Source organism: Pogoniulus pusillus, chromosome 17 (assembly GCF_015220805.1).
Source record: "Pogoniulus pusillus isolate bPogPus1 chromosome 17, bPogPus1.pri, whole genome shotgun sequence".
NCBI classification, from domain to species: domain Eukaryota; kingdom Metazoa; phylum Chordata; class Aves; order Piciformes; family Lybiidae; genus Pogoniulus; species Pogoniulus pusillus.
This window is the reverse complement of record NC_087280.1, coordinates 15,887,982-15,910,202: the sequence shown is the minus strand read 5'-3', so window position 1 is coordinate 15,910,202 and position 22,221 is coordinate 15,887,982. Positions and strand designations below refer to the sequence as shown.

At 44.0% G+C, this 22,221-nt stretch overlaps 1 protein-coding gene across 1 annotated transcript in view; it reads left to right on the top strand.

Annotated features, from left to right (window-relative positions):
• IQCH (IQ motif containing H) overlaps positions 1-22,221 on the top strand; it is a 60,290-nt gene that overhangs the window by 24,743 nt on the left and 13,326 nt on the right. The window contains exons 8-10 of the mRNA XM_064157898.1: positions 7,878-7,998; positions 10,495-10,781; positions 21,827-21,994. Coding sequence (XP_064013968.1) covers positions 7,878-7,998; positions 10,495-10,781; positions 21,827-21,994 — 576 coding nt within the window. The remainder of the gene's footprint in view (positions 1-7,877; positions 7,999-10,494; positions 10,782-21,826; positions 21,995-22,221) is intronic.

The window sequence follows — 22,221 nt, the reverse complement described above, 5'->3', positions numbered from 1 at the left end:
AATTTTAGACATGTGGTGCTCACATGTTTCTGACCATCTTTGAACATGTTAATGCTTCCCAGCACTGCTTGTTCCCTTTCTGCCACTCAATCCCATTTTCGCTGCTCTGATCACAGAATGCCAGGTTGGAAGAGACCCCCCAAAGATCACCTGGTCTAGACTTTCTAGGTGATACTGTAGTTGAAATCAGCTGGTCCAGCACCTTGTCGAGTCTTAAAACTGTCCAGCATAGGGGAATCCACTGCTTCCCTTGGGATATGATTCCAATGTCTGACTGTGCTTGTGGGGAAATGTTTTCTTCTGGAGTCCACCTTTTGTAACACTGTCAGCTTTGTTCTAGGGCAAGGCTGCAAATATTACCCAAACTGGAATAAACTGCAAGCTATTTAATGAGTTAGTAGAACACCTAAAGTCTGCTGAAGGGGTTCTGAAGCAAGTAGCCGCTGCTGCTGCTGTTACTGCACACACTCAGATGCAGTGTGATTTTTTTTAATGCAGCCTGAAGAGGGCCAGAAACACTGTCAGAAACCCAGGAAAAAAGGCATTTACAGCATCTTGACAGGCTTTTAAAATTGCTTCAAACCCATATGATGTTTAATAGGGAAAGAAAAAGACCACAAAGACTTGAGGAAGAAATTGATTCCCTATAAAGCAATTCAGTGCAGGTTGTTTCCGAGTGCTCCGTCAGCAAGATATCCTAAAGAGTTTAATATTAAGTGTATCTGCCAACAGCCCATAGTACTCTTATTCTCTTTATTAATATATATTAGCATGTCTACCGTGGTGATGTTCCAGGTGATTCTCAAACCTTAAGTAAAATAAAGCCTGCTAATCGGATCCCTCGGTTAAATTAAAGCCGCGATACCCATTCCCGAGGCTTGCAATAATCAGATCCGCAAGCTGTTGGGTTGTATGTCCTATTGATTTAATATGCTTCTAATCAGTACATAAAGCTATAGGCCTGCAGTGTTAATTTTTCATATGCTTACAAAGTACCCTTTGATTTTCTGTCACGCGTTAATTACAGCGTTTTGCCATTAAATAGGAAGCTTTGTGTAAACTAATTACTAGGTAATCATTGTCTACCGCAAGCGTGCTGTTTGTACCTTTTATTTTAGTCTAAAAATGCACAGATCTCGCAGTCTGGAACCACTATACCTTCCAGCCATTAGCTCTCACTAATTCATAGCATTATTGTGTGAAGATTGTAGGAGTTGTAATTGTTGTGGTATCAGTGCTGTTAATTACCGGAGTAAACAGTTGAAATGGTGCCAAGGTCTATTGTACAAGGCAGAGGGAAGGAGGTTTAAATGTTACTTCCACCATCTGGGGACTGGAGTAGAGGCAAATGCTAGAAAACAGCAGTGAGGCAATATCAGAACTTCAGCTCCAGGGTTTTAGGCCATATGGATCCAGAATATTTTGAATCAATTGAATTTAAGTGCCAGTTTGTAGCAATAACAGCGTGGAAGGAGAGGAGAAAGAAAGAGCACTAAAGAAATCCGGAATCCGTTAATGTTATGGCAGCCAATAAAATGCCTGCTTGGATTATTTTTAAAATGTTTATTTTGCTAAATTCCCCCCAAACTAGCACAGAGGCAACTCGAAAAGAAGTTTAACTGTGTGTTGGTTGTGAAACACAAAGCAGGTTTTGTCTGACAGTTCCTGTAGCGTTACAGCTCAGCATTTCAGACCAAATTCCCAGGAAGCGAGGCTGGATTTAGCTACATGATGCCTTTTTTCTCTTTGCAATCCCATTTATTTTTTGAAGGGGGAGGTGTTCATTTGAATCCTTTCTTTAGAGATAATGAGCCCAAAAGAGACTGCAGGTGAACAAAATTTAGAGAGATCGACCAAGAGAAAAACAAATTAATTAGGAAAATGTTACTAATCTGAAGGCATCTAAATTTGTTTGCCTTTTTAATGAGATCTCTGCACAGGAAAGCTACACTCAAGTATTCCTTGCCTCCTTTTGTACCTGGGTTTACAAGGGCTGCATTTGAAACAAACACCGGTTTTGGTTTTTAAAGGGGGGGATTCTTGAGGATTGAGTCGTTTCTGTTGACGTTTTCTCTGCTCTGAGGGTGGATGTAGGGAGCCCTGAAAAGTAAAAGCTGCAACTGCACAAGTGATAATGGGGCTGTGCCCAAAATAGCAATGCACGTGGAGTAAATTTGGATATAAAAAGGCAAATTATTTAATCAAATGATCCTTTTGTGCCCGAAATAGCAATGCATGTGGAGTAATTTTGGATTAAAAAAGGCAAGTTGTTTAATCAAATTATCCTTTTATGCCCGAAAACGAATGCACATGGAATAATTTTGCATTAAAAAAGCAAACTATTTAATTGAATTATCCTTTATGCCCCAAAAAGGCAATGCACATGGAGTAATTTTGGATTAAAAAGGGAACCTATTTAATAAAATTATCCTTTTATGCCCAAAAAGTAATGCACATGCAGGGATTTTGGATTTAAAAAGGCAAATTATTTAATAAAGTTATCATTTTATGCCTCCCCAAAACAATGCACAAGCAGTCATTTTGGATTTAAAACAAAACAAAAAAAAAGGCAAATTATTTAATCAAGTGATCCTTTTATGCCCCAAAATTGCAATGCATGTGGAGTAATTTGGGATTAAAAAGCAAGACAAATTATTTAATAGCATGATCCTTTTATGCCCCAAAATAGCAATGCATGTGGAGTAATTTGGGATTAAAAAGCAAGGCAAATTATTTAATAGCATGATCCTTTTATGCCCCCAAATAGCAATGCATGTGGAGTAATTTGGGATTAAAAGGCAAGGCAAATTATTTAATCAAATGATCCAGTTATGCCCCCAAAAAGGCAATGCACATGGAGTAATTTTGGATTAAAATAGCAAATTACTGAATAAAATGATCTTAATCTCAAATTAACACACAGAATTATCTGACAAGTTCGCAGGGCTTTCAAGCCTTAAATTTGGGCAGCACAGGCTGCTGAGGATTTCATCTTTGATTTGCCCAACAATGTATTGTTTCCCGAGATGACATGGATGAAAAGGGGTCCTGCAGCATCTTGCTGCTGCTCCTGCTGCCAGTTTGGGAGCGTTGGGGAGGTAATGGAAAGGATCCCTCTTGCTAAACAATCCTGGTTTATTTATTTTTTATTGGTCTGTTAGCAGATGTTGAAGTAGTTCAGGGCACAATGTAAACATGTGCTTTTGGAATGGAAATGGCAAAGTATACAATGAAAGAAGCAATTGGGAGAGGTGGGTTGGGGATGTTTTGGTTTTTTTTGCTTTGTGTGGGTTTTGTATTATTATTATTATTATTGGACTTGGCCAGTAGGGTTTTGTTTGGTTTGTTTTGTTCCCCATTTATGCTGTTGAATTTGGAATTAAAAGAAGTGCTTGATCTTTATATATTGAAATCCTCAGCGTGCAGAGTGACAGCATGAGCCAGAAGAGAAAACCATGGCCCCATGTGGTGTGAAAAAAAGGAACAGCAGTTTAAGTGCTGGAAAGTTGAAAGAGAACTAACCTTCTTGTTCTCCTAGTGAAGGGAAGTGGCTGTTTTGTGCTTTTGTATTGAAGCATAGCATATGTGCCTCAGCCTGACAAAAAAGCCTCTTGAGTCAAAAGCAACCCTCGTCCTGTGTGCTGATCCAAAGCGAAGGCCGTGGTAATGAGGGACGGGCTCTCAGGAAGCAGCGAGGAGATAATGCTACATAAGTGGAGAATTCTGTGCACTGTTTTCACCATCCTACTTAATGCAAGTCGCAGGCACGGTGAATCGTTTGCCATCCAGCTGAAATGGGCCATTAGCTATCAGGGAAAATTGTCTTTGCTACTTTCAGCAGATGGAGCAAATATTTTACAAAGCAATTTTACATACGAAAAACATTTGTGTTACTTGGTAATGATGCCTGTTTTACATGATGGTGCCTTCTATCAGGACATACTTTTCCAGCTCGTGGAAGGCAAAATTGGCACTTTTTAATTTAAAACTTTGCAGTTAACAGGGAAATGCCCGGGCTTCAAAGCAGGTTGCAAACTTTTAAGTAGATAAGGGCATTCAGTGTTATCACTTCTGAAAAAAAGCACCACATTATCATCTTCATAAACCTCTTCTCAGACTGTTGGTTTTTTTCTGTGCAGTTAGCTGTGGTTCTGGCCAGCGTGCACCTGCCTGAATGAGGGAAAAGCAGCAAATCACAATGAGGAAAAAAAACTTAATTTGCAGAACTGGACCTAATGAAAGCCAGACAGCAGCACTGACCTCTTCCAATACAACCACATTTACTGATGTTGCTGACAACATCAGAGTAAGCTGGGTTGGCCCAATTCACATCCAGGCAGCTGGAATAAGTTATCCCAGCTCCACTGATCGCAGTGTAAAGGACACACGGTGTAAGTGGTCTGACTTGTCATGGTGCTGCTGAAGTGGCATAAATTGCCCCAGCTTCACTGACTTCAGCAGAGATGTGGCACTTTGTATTGATGAGGATCTGAGTTCATTCCTCTCTGGCCCAGTCAGCTTTACTTATTTGGAGTTACTTTCTTCACTCTATTTGCTTGCAAGGTCTAAATATTCCTTCCCCTCTGATTTTTAGCTAAAAAGCCCTAGGTCTTTCTCATGCATTCTGCTCTGCAGCCTCTTTCTGTCCCCAGGTCTTCCTGTTTCCATTTCTTCTTTCTGTTTATTTACTTCTCAACAGGCTTTTCTTTGCTGACTGAGCTGTCTCCAGTAGATTTCCTACCACTGCCTTCAACATATGCCCCATTTGGTCCTAATTTTTTGTGGCAAGTGCCATTTTAAGGAAGCCTTTCAAAATTCAGCTTGCAACAAAGGGAGTTCTTTTAGATTTAGCAGGGGGAAAGGGTAATTGGATGGGGTTTTGTTTTTCATGCTCATTCATTGTTACAAGAAGGTGCAAAACAGATTTGCATAGATTTAAAGACTTCTGCATAAAAAATTGTTGTTCACTGTTATCCAGATTTGTTGTTTCACAAAGATTTCTACATGAAAATTGCTGCTCACTATTTTAAAAAGGTACAGAACATACCTGGATAGATTTAAAGACTTCTGCGTGACACAAACAGCTTTTGGACTGCTCCTTTTTTGTTTGTTGGTTTGGTTTGGTTTTTTTTTTTTTTCCTGGAGCTATGAAACATCAGCTGAAAGATTTGAACAAATGCTCCCTGTTTCTATCCAGGCTATGATTCTGAATTGTTTGGGGCCACATCAAGAGCTCAAACATTGGTAAGCTCTGCTGGAGATATGGTCCAATTTAAATCAAATTAGCCTACCAAGCACCGATCCCTTTAAAAGGTTTGACTTCATGAGTGAATGTTAGATCTGGGCTTGAATTTGCCTGCTAAAACTCCCTATAATCACAATTATTGCCTTTTTGGAGCTTACAGTTGCAAACCCCCTTTCCATTCCAGGTGCTGATCTTTGAAAAGCAGGTGCCTGACTCTCTTCCATGAACACCTCAGTTATCTAAGCCTTGCTTCTTACAAGTTGGGTTTGATCTCACAAGAATGGTCCTCAGATATCTTTGAAGTGGTGATTTCTTTAAATCACCTTTCGTCAGGTGACAGGTTTTGACACACTCTCTTTCATAATGAGTGCTGAGGGTGCTTTGAACTGCAAGGTGCTCCTGGCACCTGCTCATTTGTGTTGTCCTAACAAATGTTCCGAGTCCATCCTGTGCTGAAGTCCCCTTCCAATGCTATCTGACCTCACTTAAAGCAAGCAGCACTGGGTTTGTTGAGGAAGTAGCACAGTGTTTCCTGCCCAATGTCCATTATATGAATAGAGAGTATCATGGACTGTTTTGGGTGGTGAAGAGATATTTAAAGCTCATCTAGTCCAACTCCCCTGCAGTCAGCAGGGACATGTGCAAGTAGAGCAGGTTGTTCAGAGCCTCAGACAACTTGACCTGGAATGGTTCCAGGCATGGGGCATCTCTCACCTCTCTGGGCAGTATTTTTTTAGGCACTTTATTCTCTACTTCTGTAAGATGGGAACAACAACTGTCCTTTTTTCACGGCTGGACATCTGAGGCACAGACAGAAAGTCACTTTCCAGAGGTCTCACAGGCAAACTGAAGCCAGGAACAAGATACATCCAGGTCTTCTACACATGGAGTTGATACCTTAATGTCATAATCACAGAATCGTTTTGGTTGGAAAAGACTTCAAAGATGATTGAGTCCAACTGCCAACCTAAGATCACCACGGCCACTAAATCATGTCCTCAAATGTCATGTCCATATGTTTCTTGAATGCCTCCAGGGATGGCGACTCTACCACCTCCCTGAGCAAATTGTTAGCCCTTCCTCCTCATTCTGGTAGATAAATCACAGTAAACTGATTTTTTAATTCCTATTTTTGGTTACATCACATCATGCACTTCATGACAAAATTCATCTTTTCAAACTTGTTGTTCAGGAGAAAACAGTTTATTTTCCCCTCCCTGTTCTTAGAGGTTTTATTGTGTTCCTCCAGAGCTCGAGATAATATGATTGTGGCTAAGGACATTGCCAAGATCAGAGGACGGTTGGTCATCTTCTGAAGCATGGGATGCTGAAGAGAGAGGATGTAAAACAGAAGCAAAGAGACCCAGGGGAAGCAGGGGAACACTTATGAAGCAGCAAGGAAAGGAGCCTGAAGCTATAGAGTCAGGGTCCTTGCACTTTATATGCTTGTGTACTTCTGGGATGGTTTTGAAGAGGGAAAGCAATGCAGTTAGCTTTGGGATTTAATGGGGTTGTTTTGTGTGTGTGGTAATAAAGAGTTTGGAACTAGGAAAAAGTTTATTTATCTCCCACAAGTATGACTTGTCAAATTCTACCGAAGAGAGAGGTACAAATACACTGTGAGTTTGTTACAGACTGGAGAACAGAAAAGAAATGCTCTTGTCTCATTTATCTGAATTCAGATTTGGGGCCCTCCACCACAAGAAGGACATTGAGAGGATGCAGTGTATCCAGAGAAGGGCAGCAAAGCTGGTGAAAGCCCTTGAGAATAGGTCTGGTGAGGAGCAGCTGAGAGAACTGAGCAGAGACCTTCTGGCTCTCTACAACTCCCTGAAAGGAGGTTGGAGCCAGATGGGGTTTGGTCTCTTCTGCCAAGCAACAAGTGACAGGATGAGAGGAAATGGCCTCAAGTTGCACCAGAGGAGGTTTAGGTTGGACATTATAAGAAACTTCTTCACCAAAAGGGTTCTCAAACCCTGGAACAGGCTGCCCAGAGAGTTGGTTGAATCCCCATCCCTGGAGGTGTTTCAAAGAAGCAGAGATGTGGTGCTGAAGGACATGGTTTGGCAGAGTTAGAAAATGATTGAACTTGATTATCTTAAAGGTTTTTCCAACCAAAACAATTCTGTGATTCCATGATTTTGATTACTCCTTTTTTTTTTTTTTTTTTTTTAATCTAAAGGCTGTTTGGGTTGATAGAACAGCTTAAAGATGGAATCAGTCAAACTGTTGCTGCCATATGTGACTATTTCAATACACAGAGCTTGAAAATCTAAACAATGTAGAAGTTATTGACTGCTGCTATTGATCCTGCAGCAGTTACCAGGCACTTAGCATTTTCAGGTGCCAGATCAAATTATTGATATAAATTATAATGAAATAGATGCTCTGCTGAAGGAAGAGGGGGAGTGGGCTGGGGGGGTGGGGGTGGAATTGTCTTTCAGAGAAGGACAAGAGGGAAGAGTAGTAAGTAGAAAAATTAAAAAAGGCTTCCTGACTGTGGGTAAACAGTAACCACATGTTTTATTTTTTTCTTTTTTGCCTGTTGGAGGCCTGGTTTTTAATCACCCCACAAGCAGTTTTCATTTCTGTAGTAAAATTGCTTGTGGTTCTATTTAATTTGTTTCTGCAGGAGCCAGCTTTGGTGAAGATCTCCCAGGAGCTGCCGGGCCTTTTAGCACAGCACGTACAGCCAGTCAATGAGAAACGATTCCCTACATGGGAAAAATTCCTCCAAACATTTCTCAGTCAAGGTAAATAAGACTGCAAAGTCACTGTTAAGTGTTATAAGGAGTAATTATACCATATTGTATGCCAGATTCTTGTTAATCTTGGGCCCATTTAAATATTTATCTCCTTTTATGTTGCCATTACGCTTCAGATGTTCATTTTTGAATGAGTTACAGGCAACTGTTCTATCATTCATATGTCCTGTGCAAGCTTCTAACCTAGATTAGGCCTGGGTTGCCTTCCTCATGTGATTCTGGATCAGTCAGCACCAACTCGTCATCCTGGGTCACTGTACTGGGAATGGGCTTTAGGGAATGCCAGCCTGCATTGGAGGGCTGGAGCGCCTCTCCTTCAAGGAAAGGCTCAAAGAGTTGGTGCTGCTCAGCTGGGAAGAGAGAAGGCTCTGGAGAGACCTTAGAGCTACATTTCAATATCAGAAGGAGACCTACAGGAAGGCTGAGGAGGGACTGTTTAGTATGGCTTTTAGGGATAGGATGAGGGACAATGGTTTGAAACTGGAGCAGGGCAGATTTAGGTTGGACATCAGGAGGAAGTTCTGTACAATAAGGGCACTGTAATACTGCCCAGGGATATGGTTGAGGCCCCATTGCTGGAGACATTCACAGTCAAACTTGATAGAGCCCTGAGCAACCTGATCTAGTTGGAGATGTCCCAGCTGACTTCAGGGGGAATTGGACAAGATGACCTTCAAGGGTCCCTTTCAACCCGATGCATTCTGTGGGATTCGGTGTGTGAGTTTGCATGGGGACAAATGTGAGAATATTGCACCTTTAGTAGGTGTTGGTGAGCAAACATCTGCCAGACTTGTTTTGCCCACCCATAGGACCAGTGAGAGAGCTGCCTCTGAGCTCTGGATACTACATATGTACATTGCATGAGGTCAGTTGTGCTCATAACCTTCACTGCTTGGAGGAGAGCCGAGCTTTCTTCCCAGTTTTGCCTTCCAGGCAGGTTGCCCCTGAGGACCAGTAATGCAATGCCACATTGTCCCTTACAGGATGTTGGCACAGACTCATTAGACCATTGTCACGCTCTGTCTTGCCCTCCAACCAAAGGGAGATGAACAAGTTCCAATCTGAGAGCTGGATAGTTCTGTTTGTATGGTGCTGTCCTTGGCAGGGCTTCCTGCATTAATTCTTGTCGTGGCACCTTTGGATCAAAGCTGGCCAGCACCCAGCTGGCCTAGAGCTCAGATGTGAGCCTATGCTTGTTCAGAAGAGGCAGAGCAGAGAAAACCTTTGTCTCAACTCTGCAAATCAGTGTATCTGTCAGTGGGCTTTGCACAAAGGTTAGCATCATATATTTCTATACCAAATTTTGGTTAGAAAAGGAGTTTGTGGTTGGGTGGTTCTGCCCTGCCATACTTTTTAAGATATCTAATGGATATTTATGTTTCAGACATTCCTACATCTGTGGGAGAGACAAGGGTGACCCAGAGCTTTAAGGGTTTTTAAACCAATGCCAGTTAACATAAGCCCAATCTTAAGGACATACTATTTTATCCTAATGAAATGACTTAAGGCACTATATGCACTACGGAGGCATACCCAGAGTGCCTGGCAGTTTTCTTATGCTAAAAGTTGTCTTCTTCAACTCTTCCCATCTACACAGAGTTCCTCACGTGGATGAACTCCAAAAGGCAGACCAGCATATGAATGGGATTCTCCAAGACAAATTCACAGTAGGAGATAGCACTCCCTCAAGGTCCCAACACTGCATTTTACTGCTAATCTGGGCCTGGTGTTTAGCTGGGCAGTGGGAGAGCTCAGGGTTAGAATCATAAACTCATTCTGGTTAGAAGAGACCTGTAAGAGCATAGAGTCCATCGATTAACCCAGCACTGCCAGGTCGCCACTAAACAGTGTCCCTCAGCACCACACCTCCACAGCTCTTAAACACCCCCAGGAATGAGGACACCACCACTGCCCTGGGCAGCCTGGGCCAGGCCTTGGCAACTCTCAAGGGAAAGAAATTGTTTATAACATGCAACGTAAACTTCACCTGGTGTAGCCTGAGGCCATTTCTTCTTGTACTGTTGCTTCTTACATGGGAGAAGAGACCGACCCCTACCTGGTGCCATCCTCCTTTTAGGGAGCTGTAGAGAGCCAGAAGGTCTACCCTCAGCCACCTTTTCTCCAGGCTGAACATCCCCAGTTCCCTCAGCTGCCCCTCACAAGATCTGTGCTGTAGACCTTTCATCAGCTTCCTTGCCCATCACTGGAATTCATTCATATTACTCAGAAGCATCTGCAGCTCAAAAGCCACTGGTTGATCTCTGCAGTGCTATAACAGATGAAATATCTTCTTTCTCTTCTAGGAGATTCATGGGTTCTAGCTCTGCTGCTCACATTATGTTTATTGACTTGCTGTGTCTCTTTAGCAGTCCTCCCTGCGATGTCTTAGCACAACAGGAGCTGGAGGGTCTCATTCTGTGCACTCTGAAGAGCATCGTCTGTGTATCTGCTCACCAGTTTAACAGCTAATTCATTTCTTACCAGGTGGTGTGATAGAAGCCTTCCCACCCTCCAAGAACATCACAAACCTGACAGTGGATATGCTGATAGAGCCAACGGGTGAGATAAAGATGGTGTCATCTGGAGACCAGCTCCATGCTGATGGGCCTTTGCGATCATCTGGCACCACCATTCCACAACGTTCTGTTGATCCAACAGTTCTTAATTCACTCTGCTTCAAAATTGGAGAAGCCTGTAAATCCAAAGGAGTGCTTGGCTACTTCTCAGTTGATTTTGTGACTTTCATCCATCCACAAAGGATGGAGCAGCAGGTGAGTGGAGCAGATTCATGGATCCATAGAATGGGTTGGGTTGGAAGGAGGCTTGAAGATCATCTAGTTACAACCCACCCTGCCATGGCCAGGGGCACCTTCCACTAGGCCAGGTTGCTCAAGACCCCATTCAGCTTGGCCTTGAACACCTCCAGGGAGGAGGTATCCACGATATTCCTGGGCAACCTGTTCCAGTGTCTCACCACCCTTAATGTAAAGAATTTCTTCCTAGTCTCCAGTCTGAATCTCCCCTCTTCCAGCTCAAAGCCACTGCCCCTCATCCTATCGCTACAAGCCCTTGTAAAAAGTCCCTTTCTGGCTTTCTTGTAGGCCTCTCTCGGGTACCTTACTTCATGCTATCTTTCTGAGATCAAGAACAGTGTGCTTGTGATTCCAATAGATCTCAGGGGAAAGCCATGCCCCTTTGAACGCAGTTTATTTCTAAGCAGTGCAGGGAGGTAAAGCACATGGTTATTGTAACAATAGCATCTAATTTAGACCTGATCTGCCCAGTGGACCTGAGGAACCTTTGTTGGTAACAACCTAGCAAAGCCTGTAGGGCTGCTTTCAGAGCTGAGTGAGAAGAAAATAATACTCTTAATTCCTTCTAATGACTTTTTCCTTCTCTCCTCTAAAATAAGTGTGTTCTGCATTAAGCTGGTAATTAGAGATGATGGTCTTATGGCTGAGATGTTTAGATGAAATTATTTTCAGAATGCTCTGAATCTTTTGTATTTTGCCCTCTAAAAATAATTACAGGATTTATTGGACTCTTTTGAGTGTCTGTAAGAATGCAGATCTGAGGTCTGAGAGAGGATCTAAGGAAGAGGGGAAACGGACGATTTCTTATAGCTAATAGGATGCTGGTGATGAACAATTTGCTTTACGTGGTAACGGGTAATTTAAGGAGAGAGAGGTAATGGAAAGCAGTCCAGTTATCATGTCTTGAGTTCCTGTCCCGTGGCTGGTACGTAACAGCTGCCTGTAGTATAGCCTCAAACCACTTTTGCTTTCCATGTGGCTTTCAGAATATCTGAAAGAAGAATTCAGTGCAAGAAAGAAAGATTCAGTCTCACACCCCATGCAAAAATGGGATGGGGCTCTGAGCAACCTGTTCTAGTTGCAGATGTCCCTGCTCACGAGTGGGGTTGGACTAGATGACCTTTAAAGGTCCCTTCCCTCCCAAACCCAGTCTATCACTCTATTCTGAGATTCCATAACTGAGCAGAATGGAAGGGACTAAATAAATGTTTTCTCATGGCATCTTGCCCAGGAGAGTCTTTTGTGTAGATGAGTGATGAGGTCTGTAAAAGGTAGAACCAGAATCACTCAAGTGACCCTCATTCTTCCTGCTAGAGCTTACAAGCCTACCAGCAAAACCTCATAGTCTGCTGTCTCAGGACCATTGACAACATAAAAAGCAGGATAATAAGACAGCAGAAGGAGATGGACTCTGGAATCTGCTGCTGCCACCTACAATGGGTGTTGGAGAAGCAGAGGGAGGACTGTCCTGAGCCTTAGTGCTCTGGTAGTGGCTGTGAGTATGAAGACTAAACTGGGGGTTGGTTAGTCTTCAGAAGAGGAGGCCCCCTATGACTCCCTGAACAGAGGCTGGAGTAAGGTGGAGCTTAGTCTCTTTTTGCATGCAGCAAGTGACAGGACAAGAGGCAATGGCCTCAAGTTGTGCCAAGGGAGATTCAGGTTGGATATTAGGAAAATTTTCTTCACAGAAAGGGTCTTCAAGCATTGGAACAGGCTGCCCAGGGAGGTGGTGGTGGCATCATCACCCTTGGAGAGGTTAAAAAGACTCATGGATGTGGTGCTGAGGGGCCCAGGAGGTTCCATCTGATGATGAGAAGAAATTTTTTTGCTGTGAGTGTGGTGCAGTAGCCCTGGAACAGATTGCCCAAAGAGGTTGTGGAGTCTCCTTCTCTGGAGAGATTTCAAACCCACCTGGATGCTGTGATGCTGGGCAGTCTGCTGCAGGTGCCCCTGCTTTAGCAGAGAGGTTGGACTGAATAATCTCCTGAGGTCCCTTTCTGGAATTCTGTGACTTTCAGAGGATGCTGTGGCTGTAGGCACTCAAATTCACGTGGGTGGTTGTTTCTCTTTGGCATCTGGAAATCACAGCTTGTATGGTGTGCAAAAAGACTTTGAGCAAGGGGCTTGTATTTCAAACCAAAGAGCCAGCATATGGTGTCTTTTGGCAAAAGCTGGCTCTTTGGTGGTGCTATGATAATTATATTCCATTTTAACCTCAGAGAAGGCTTACAGTCAGGCTTCTGGTTTCTGATACTGCTGTAGTGTGATTGTGGTGAGAATTGGTATCATGTCAGCTTTGAAATACGGATCACCTTTCCACTGGGCTCCCAAAATGTATTTACAGAGCCATTGTGATTAGATCTGTGGATAAGCCACACTGGACAACTTCCACGTGAAGTTGCTTTAAAAAGATTAAGGGATGACACTGTCACCCACTGAAGGCAGTGGGAGTTCTGCCAATTGCTTCACCCAAGCCAGCAGTTCACCCAAACACAGGAATGCTGCTGAGGTTGTTAAGTTGGTGACATTTCCTGGCATGAACAAGGGCATATTAAATCACTCAGGGTGTCTTCTGGCCTCTTAGTGCTGCCTGTTGCCTCTTGCTTTTCTTCCCTCATTTCCAATTGATTTTACCTTCCTATTTCCTCTGTCAGCATGTAGCACAACTTTAACATTATTTAAGCCCAGGTTCTTAAATTTAACTAGACGTGGAGGCAATTAATGATGCCATCTGTCTTGGGAGAGAGAGATTACACAAAAGATTGTATTCCTGAAAGCACCTTTATTTTTTTTTTTTCAAATAAGAAATCCTGTTAGACTCTCAGAAATGTTTGCTCACTCATACCAGTTGTACTCACTTCAGTGCAGTAGCTGAAAGGCTCAGATGCATTTGCTGGGAGTACAGGGTATTTGGGTGGTCTTTTAAAGGTCTATTTTACAGAAAATATCAGCTGATACATGATATTTTCAGTAAAACTCAGAATCATTCAACATCTGTTACCCATGCAGCCTTAGTATTCCCATACTTACACTCCCCTGAAATGTTCACAAGGTTACATGTTTCATAAACACAAAGAAGAAATGTGAAGGGGAAAATAAGTACAAGCATATTTCTGCCTTTGCAGCCTGGGCAGTTCTGTGCTGCCAGCCACAGCCTCACAGGTTCTTTCTCTGTGCACTCCTGCCAAGGGACCTCGAGAGCAGAGAAGGCAAAGCATGGCCTTTGAGTTAACAGCTCTTCATCTGAGAGCCTTTAAAATTCATCTGGCATAGAATCATGGAATGGAAGAGACCTTTCAAGGTCAACTAGCCCAGCTCCTCTGCAGTCAGTAGGGACATCTACAACTATAGCAGATTGCTCACAACTCCAAACAATCTGACCTGGAATGGGACTAGGCATGGTGCACCTCCCACTTCTCTGGCAATCTGGGCCAGGGTCTCCCCACCCTCAGGGTGAACAATATCTCCTTTGTCTCCACTCTGAATCTCCCTCTTTTAGTTTAGACCATCACTCCTTGTTCTGTCACAACAGGCCCTGCTAAAAAGTCTGTCCCCAGCCTTCTTACAGGCCCCTTTAAGCACTGAAAGGCCACCAGAAGGTCTCCCTGAAGCCTTCTCTTCTCCAGCTGAACACACTCAGTTCCTTCAGCCTGACCTCACAGCAGAGGGCTTCCAGCCCTCCAAGCCTTGCTGTGGTCTTCTCTGGTCCCGCTCCAATAGGTCCATGTCTCTGCTGTGCTGAGGACTCCAGGGCCTAGCCCCAGCACTGCAGGTGAGGTCTCAGCAGAGGGGCAGAATCCCCTCCCTCCTCCTGCTGGCTACCCACATACACTGTCATAAGCATAAAATTAACTCTGCTATGGACAGTGCAGTGTTACTGCTGTTTGGGGATATTTTGCTTCACCACACTGGAACAACAACAGGAAGCCAGAGTGAACACACAAATCACAGAATGGTTTGGGCTGGAAGGAACCTTAAATGTCATCTGCTCCTGTTTGGGTTGCTGGAGAGCTTTGTAACTGTCACAGAGCAGTCTCTTTATTCTCTTGAAGTTCTTCTGGTCTACACTGACTAAAAGGTGACAAGATAGATGCTGTCTCCATGCTGTAACCTTTCAGATATGAGATACACTGCCTCGTATTTCCACTTGGGCTTTCCATGTATCTCTGCCTGGCACCCAGATCTCTCCCAGCTCCCTTTCCCTTGTCTTCACAGGACATGTCCAGTCCTAGCTGACCTCTTTGCAACTGTTTCAATGTACAGGAGGTAATTCAGAGGCACCCAGGGTTCATATCACCCTCCATCTATGTGCAGCTCTTTAAATTTCAACTAAATTGGAGCACAGTGTGGGGCTCAGCATGGTACAGGTCTCCATGGGATTAGGCATTGGCTGTGAGTGTCCCAGCAGGGATCTGAGGGGTAGAGAAAGCTGGGACCTGACACAGTTCTCTGATTGCCTCAGGAATCTATTTCCATCTCAGTTTTCTGTTATTTGTTCCCAAGGGAAAGGGAGATGGGGGGACACAGTTTCTAATGTCTTAGGGAAGACACAAGCAGAGGAGAAGAATTAGGTGCGTAACTTGGGCTGAATCACTTCCGATTCCAACTCTAGGGAAGGCTGATCTTTAAGAGCAAGGTCTTGACTCTTCCAAGTGAAGTCTTGCACAGTATTGACTGAATGCTGCTCAGATCTCAGCCCATCAAGGAGCTCTACCTAAGTTTATTTAATTGAGTGGGACTGCTTGAGTGCATAAACTTACTTACGTCCATAGGTCTCTGGACAGAAAATTTGGATAAGCAGGGTCATAAGTCACCTTCCACAGCCCAGCACCATTTGTGGCAGCAGTCAGAGAAGACTGGATTAGATTGTTCATTTTGGGCACAGGAGAAAAGGAGAATTACAGAGCTGGAAGTTTAGGGTACATATTCTTCCTTCACTCCAGTCCAGTAACTTAAAAAGCCCCTGAGAAGGATGGTATCTGCCATGCAGGCAAGTCTGGGTGAGGAGGAGCAGAGTACAGATGTCTCTGAAGCCTGATGATCAGCTCTGGTGTTACAATTCCATTAATGCTTTCAGAGATGCTTTTGGTGGGATCCATTCTGCTTTCCTGTAGAATTGTACTCTTTGGAGAAAAGGAGGCTGAGGAGAATCCTTCTGGCTCTCTACAGCTGCCTCAAGGGAAGCTGCAGCCAGGTGGGAGTTGCTCTCTTCTCCCAAGAAACAAGCAATAGTATGAGAGGAAATAATCAAGTTGCACCAGTTCAGGTTGACATTAGAAGAAACTTCTTCACTGAAGGAGTTCTCAAACACTGGAACAGGCTCCCCAGGGAGGTGCTTCAATCCCCATCCCTGGGGGTGTTTCAAAGCCGCAGAGATGTGGTGCTGAGGGCTGATTTAGCACCAGCCTTGGCACAAGTTAGAGGTTGGTAGAGCTCAATGATCTTGAAGGGCTTCTCCACCCAAAACCATTCTGTGATTCTTCAGCATTCCCACCCACCGCAGGCAGATTGTAGCATTTTCTCCGTGTTATTTTCAAACCAGAGCCTCAGTGCTGTCATTAACCATTTTCCAAGCTTACATTCAGCAGCACAGAGCTTAGGGCCAGGTCTAGGGCCCTCAACTCTCTCGTCAGGCCAGCACCAGTCCATCCCAGCAGCTGCCACGAGATGGCAGCTAAATAAGATGCTCTCTGCAATCGCTGCGGGAATGATCAATTCCACGGCGAGTTTTTAGAGTCCTAAAAGAAGTCTTTTTCCAACGCCCCCACTGCATTAATATTTTGCTAATTGACATTTTGGCTGTGCCCTTCAGCCACTTCTTCAAACAGAGCAGGTCTGCTCTGGACGAGAACACCAACATCTGTACTGGCTGCAGATGAAACTGTTAAACTGGGCAGAGAAAAGCTGTAATCAGTAACTCCTGAAGAATTTATCTTTCTGTCCCTTCTCTGGTTTGTTTTCAGGCTGAAGCCTTTTGATGGCAGTTGTAAAGAACTGCACCTCACTTGTGACTGCTCACTGGAGATGTCTTTACCTTGAAGCTGAAGGAGAGCATCTCCTGGCAGCACTTGGCAGCCTGTATGAAAGGGAGTAGCTCACAATCTCATCCTCAGCAAACATCTTGCAGGATGTGGATCTAGCTGGGCTTTTTCACCAGCAGTGAGATTCTGGGGAGTCCTAATCTGTGCTTTGTTCAGATTAATCTAAAATCACTCTTAAGATCTAAAATCTTGACACCACCCCCCCCCCACCCCCACTGTTACAGTCTCTTTAAAACCATAACTCATAATAAAGCCCCAGCTATGATAATCTTCCAACTTTCATTTGTTGCTTGAAAGTCAAATGTCAGTTCTGGACTTCACAAGTGAGCTCTGTTCCAGTTTAATTTAATTTCTGACCAAGTAGTCCTGAAAGTCTCCAAAACTCAGATGAAAGCTCCTTCTGTTATGCTTATGTGCCATACAATCCTGTCAGGGTGCAACACCTAGGCTGTACCTATACCTATAGCTGCGACTGTCGTCTTGTTGTAAACCCTCAGCAGCTGAGGATGGACTCAAGTACTTGATGTTTGTTCATCTCTCTGGCTGTATTATCCTTTATGTTTACTTAAACTTGACCTTTGCACAGACCTTCTCCTAACAGCTCCTGATTTACTGGAGGAGATGATTATTCATCTGGTTATTAACTGCCTGACCTCCACAGACATTGCTCCATAGACTATGAAAATAGATTAATAAAGTAATAACAACCCACAAAACATCACAGCTCAGATTTTCCAAGGCTTGGGACACCTGTTTCATAATACCTCAAGGGCTAACCTGCTGCAGTCCAGTAGATGGTAACTAAAGAGCTGGACCTGAGTGTACTTTCTAGCCTGTTAAGAGAAGACGAGCTCAACCTAAGAAGTAGGTCTGATGTTTTTGTTTGTTCTGCTGGGGCTCCATGGAGCTGTTGGAGCATTTGGAAGGTTGTGTGCCATAAAGGTGGAGTTGGGGTGATGTTTCTAAGAAACAGTTTTGTTTGCTTTGGGTGATGGTTTTTTTTTTCAATAGAGTGCAAGAACAGCAGAGTGCTAGAGGCAGTTCACAGATGTCCATTGCTTGCTTGCACTGTAAGCACCTGCATTGCTTTTGTCTTCAGAGGCCTCCATTAGGCAGCCCCAGGCCTGCTGAACTTCAATCCTTGCTTAAAACTACCAAAACCATTTCTTGTTACTGGTCACTGTCCTTTTGCAGAGAGTCCTTGTGAGCTGCAAGACCCATAATGGGCCTTAGAAATCATCCCATCAAAAGATTCAGTCAACTAGTTACTAATGCATGTGAACTAATGAAGTGGGAGGACGTTATCCATGAAGTTCAAGTCAGTGCCCTTGCCCAGGCCCTGTGTCTTTCCTGTTTCTGTGGCAGATTTAAAGGGCACTTCTGAATTCCCATGGCCAAAGGGAATCCCCTGCTAGGATCAAACTATAATCTTCTGCCAGCTAATCCTTCTTCCTTTCTCCCCACATTAGGGATGTTCTGGGACACATCCAGGACAGAAAGGGACATGGCCACAATACAGTGTTCTCTGATAATCCTGAGCCAGGAAAAGAATCCTTGGGGGTGATCTCAGCTGGCACATGGTAATGACCATTTGGCTGCTTTAGCTTGCAGTAGGGGTGGTTCAGCCTCAGGCTTAGGCCCAGAATGAAAGGAGGTGGACAGGTGGCTTCTAGCCACGTTTCTCTTCCTCCTCCTTGTGCTTCTGGAGATCAACAAATATCTGCAAACAATACAATGATTTTACCTATGGAGAATGTAACTGTGACTGAAGCTTAAGTAGGTGCAGACAGTAGGAGCTCACCTTCCTGCAAGAGTAATGGGCAGGGAAGAGGATGGTCACCTTCCTTTATTGCACGTTAGGGCCACTAGTTAATCCTGACAATAGGACAAGAAGAAATTACCTCAAGTTGCAGCAGGGGAGGTTTAGGTTGGATATTAAGAAAAATTTCTTCCCCCAAAGTGCTGTCACATCTGGAACAGGCTGCCCAGGGAAATGGTGGAGTCCCCATCCCTGGAGAGATTTAAAGGACATTTAAATGTGGTGCTGAGGGACATGCTTTAGTGATGACCTGGCAGTGATGGGTTAAAATGGCTGGACCTGATGATCTTAAAGATCTCTTCCAGCCAAAATAATTCTATGATCTGAGCCTTTAATCTTGTAGACAATCATATGAGCAGAGTCAGTCTGAGATGATGAAACTGAGTTGGGAGCAATATTGATGAACAGACTAAGCAGAAACTCCTTCAACTAGAATTTAGTCTCATGATTTCCAACACAAAACCTGCCCTGCTAAATGCTTTTTTTCTCCTCTTCTCTGAGTTATAGCCCCTTCAATGGGCAGAAATGAGGCTGGAGCTATTTCCTGGCCCAGAATACAGCCCTTGTTCTTACCCATGTGTGCTGCAGCTTCAGGGATGTCTTTGCTTCCTTTTTTTTTTTTTAATCTCAGCCATTTCATAGAATTGTTTGGGTCAGAAGAGACCTCTCAGATCATCAAGTCCAACCATCCACCCAACACCATCATCATGGAATGGTTTATGTTGGAAGGGACCTTAAAGACCACATAATCCAACCCCACTCCTACAGTGAACAAGGACATCTTCAACTAGAACAGGTTGTTCAGAGATCAGTCCAAGCACACCTTGAACATGGAGGCATCTTACTATGGCTGATTATGCTCCTCCTTCAGTCAAATTTGCCTCCTGTCTCTGTGTGCATCAACAAAGCTTTCAGGTAGTTCAGGTGTAGACACTGAGGTTGAAGCAATGCAGCTGTGTGAAGCAGTATCAGGGTGTGGAGGAAGAGTAGTGAGCTCACTTTGCCTCAGCTAGTGAACAGTCCTTGGATATCCCCAAGTTTCCATAGCCCCCACTCCCCTTGTGTAACCCTGCCAGCTTCTTTTGGTACAGAGATGTAATTGAGGACCTAAAATCCATCTCCAGCAAGGTCCAAGACACATTGACTGTTAACAGATTAGTTGGTGATATTTATGGAAATGAGTTTAACACTTCTGCAATTCGTGCAGTTGCTAATTACTGTTTAGCTCATTGGGAAGGGTAGCACATACTGGAAAAGTACAAATCAATAGGAAAGTTCCTCCCTGTCTTGCAGGAGTGATGATAAAGCATAAATTATTGAAGCAAATTAAGTATTCTAATTGGGGAAAGTTCCCCTATTACTAAGTAAAGGCAGCCATTAGCACCTGATTTGCATTTTATCCCATGCAGCAGGAAATGTTTAAGTTGACAAATAGGATATTTAATACAGCAACAGATCCTTGGCAGTTAGATATTAACAACTGTTACTGCTGTGATTTATTCACCATTATAAAAAGGGCATTACTATGTGCATATGATTCAGAAATTAACTCCAGTTTACCAAGAGGCCTTGACTGCCTGACCTCTTAATATCCTTCTAATGACTCCATTTACCATTCAAAGGCTTATTCAAGTCATTCACTGCTAGATTTGTTTTAAAGGCGTCCACTCTAGGGCAGATATTTGAGTGCCTTAACATTTCTCATCGGTGTAGCAGGCACAAGCATTTTTTAAGGGGGAAAAGCTCAGGTGGTTCGGATGGAGGAGCCTGGCAGAAGCAACCCGTGATTGCTTGAGAGTGGTCTCCAGGAAAAGGACTTGGGGGTGCCAGTTGATGGAGAACCTCAGCATGAGCCAGCAACATGTGCTTGCAGCCCAGAAGGCAACAGCAAAGAAGTGTGGCCAGCAGGACTGGGAGGTGATTCTGTTCCTCTACTCTGCTCTAGTGAGACCCCAGCTGGAGCATTGTGTCCAGTTATGATGCTCCAGCACAAGGACATCGAACTGTTGGAGCATGACCCACAGGCAGCCACTGCCAACGATCATAGAGCTGGAGCACCTCCTGTGTGGAGACAGGCTGAGAGATTTGGGGCTGTTCAGCCTGGAGAGGAGAAGGCTCCAGGGATACCTTAGAGAGCAGCCTTCCAGTACCTGAAGGGGGCTACAGGAGAGCTGGTGAGGGATGTATTACAAGGAGACTGTAGTAATAGGATGAGAGGCAATGGTTTTGAGCTGAAGAGGGAATATTTAGACTGGGGATTAGTAAGAGATTCTTTCCAGTGAAGGTGGTGAGACACTGGAACAGGTTGCCTGGGGAGGTTATGGAGGCCCTCTCTCTGGAGGTTTTCAAGGCCAGGTTGGATGGGTCTTGAGCAGCCTGGTTTAGTGGAAGGTGTCCCTGCCTATGGCAGGGAGGCTGGAACTAGCTCGTCTTTAAGGTTCGTTCCAACCCAAATCATTCTGTGTTTCCTTCTGCTACACCCATAGCCTCGCAAATCCTGACTGGCTTTTGTGTGCTGTAATGCTTCAAAATCTTCTTGAGGTTTCTGTGAGGCTCACAGCATTGCCTGCAAGTATGCCCTGCATGTGGGTGAGGCAGGACATGTTCCACTGGCAGCTCTACAACCTTATGGTCTGATTCTTGTATAGTTAAAGGAGCATAAATCTGAACGAGCAAAACAAAACGGGGTGAGTGGAAGCAGAAGCACGCTGCAAGTATTTAGCCTTTGCCTTCTGGAGTTTCCTTTTCTGTCTCTCCAAATACCTAGCTGGGGCTCTAAGTTGACTTTGTGTAACCTTATTCTTCAGCTGAGAAGTCCACATGCGATATTTACTATCTGGAGAATTAACTCTTTACTACCATGCAGGCTTTAGAGCTGCTGACCTCACCTCTTTGCTTTTCCTAACTGTTGCTATAACACTGCTAGTGAAAGTATCTGTTTTGTCCTCAGGCTCTTGGTTTTCTCTCAAAAGTTGTGTTTGAATTTTCCATCTGGAAGTGCTCAATGCACCAGCACAAGGGAACCAGAAGTGTGCAGCCCAATGTGCATGAAAACAAACAATTGCCACAATTGCTGACTTTCACCCTTCTTATTCTCTCCTTTTCCTACATCATTTTAAAGCTCCTGTTTGTTTTCTGCTTAGGTATGGGCAACAGACCTTGACCTTTGCTACAGTGACCAGCTGGCCTTGACTCAGCTCACATTGTACATGACAGATGGAAACCTGGATTGTCACTCCAGCTGCTTTGAACTGTCCCTTGGTGCAAACAAAATGAAAAGCCAATGTATTCAGCACGAGGAGACAAAAACTGTAAGTGGTGATTTGGTTACAAAGAAAATTGTTAATGTAAACTCCCCAAACTCTGTCCTAGATCTCGACTCTCAAGGAGCTGAGTCTGTCCCCCTCACATTTTAAACTCACAGAATGGTACCTTGGAAGGGACCCCAGGGATGATCTACTTTCAGATTTTACAAGGTTGATAAAGTAAACTGAGCAACCTGGTCTAGTGTGAGATGTCCCTGCCCATGGCAGGGATG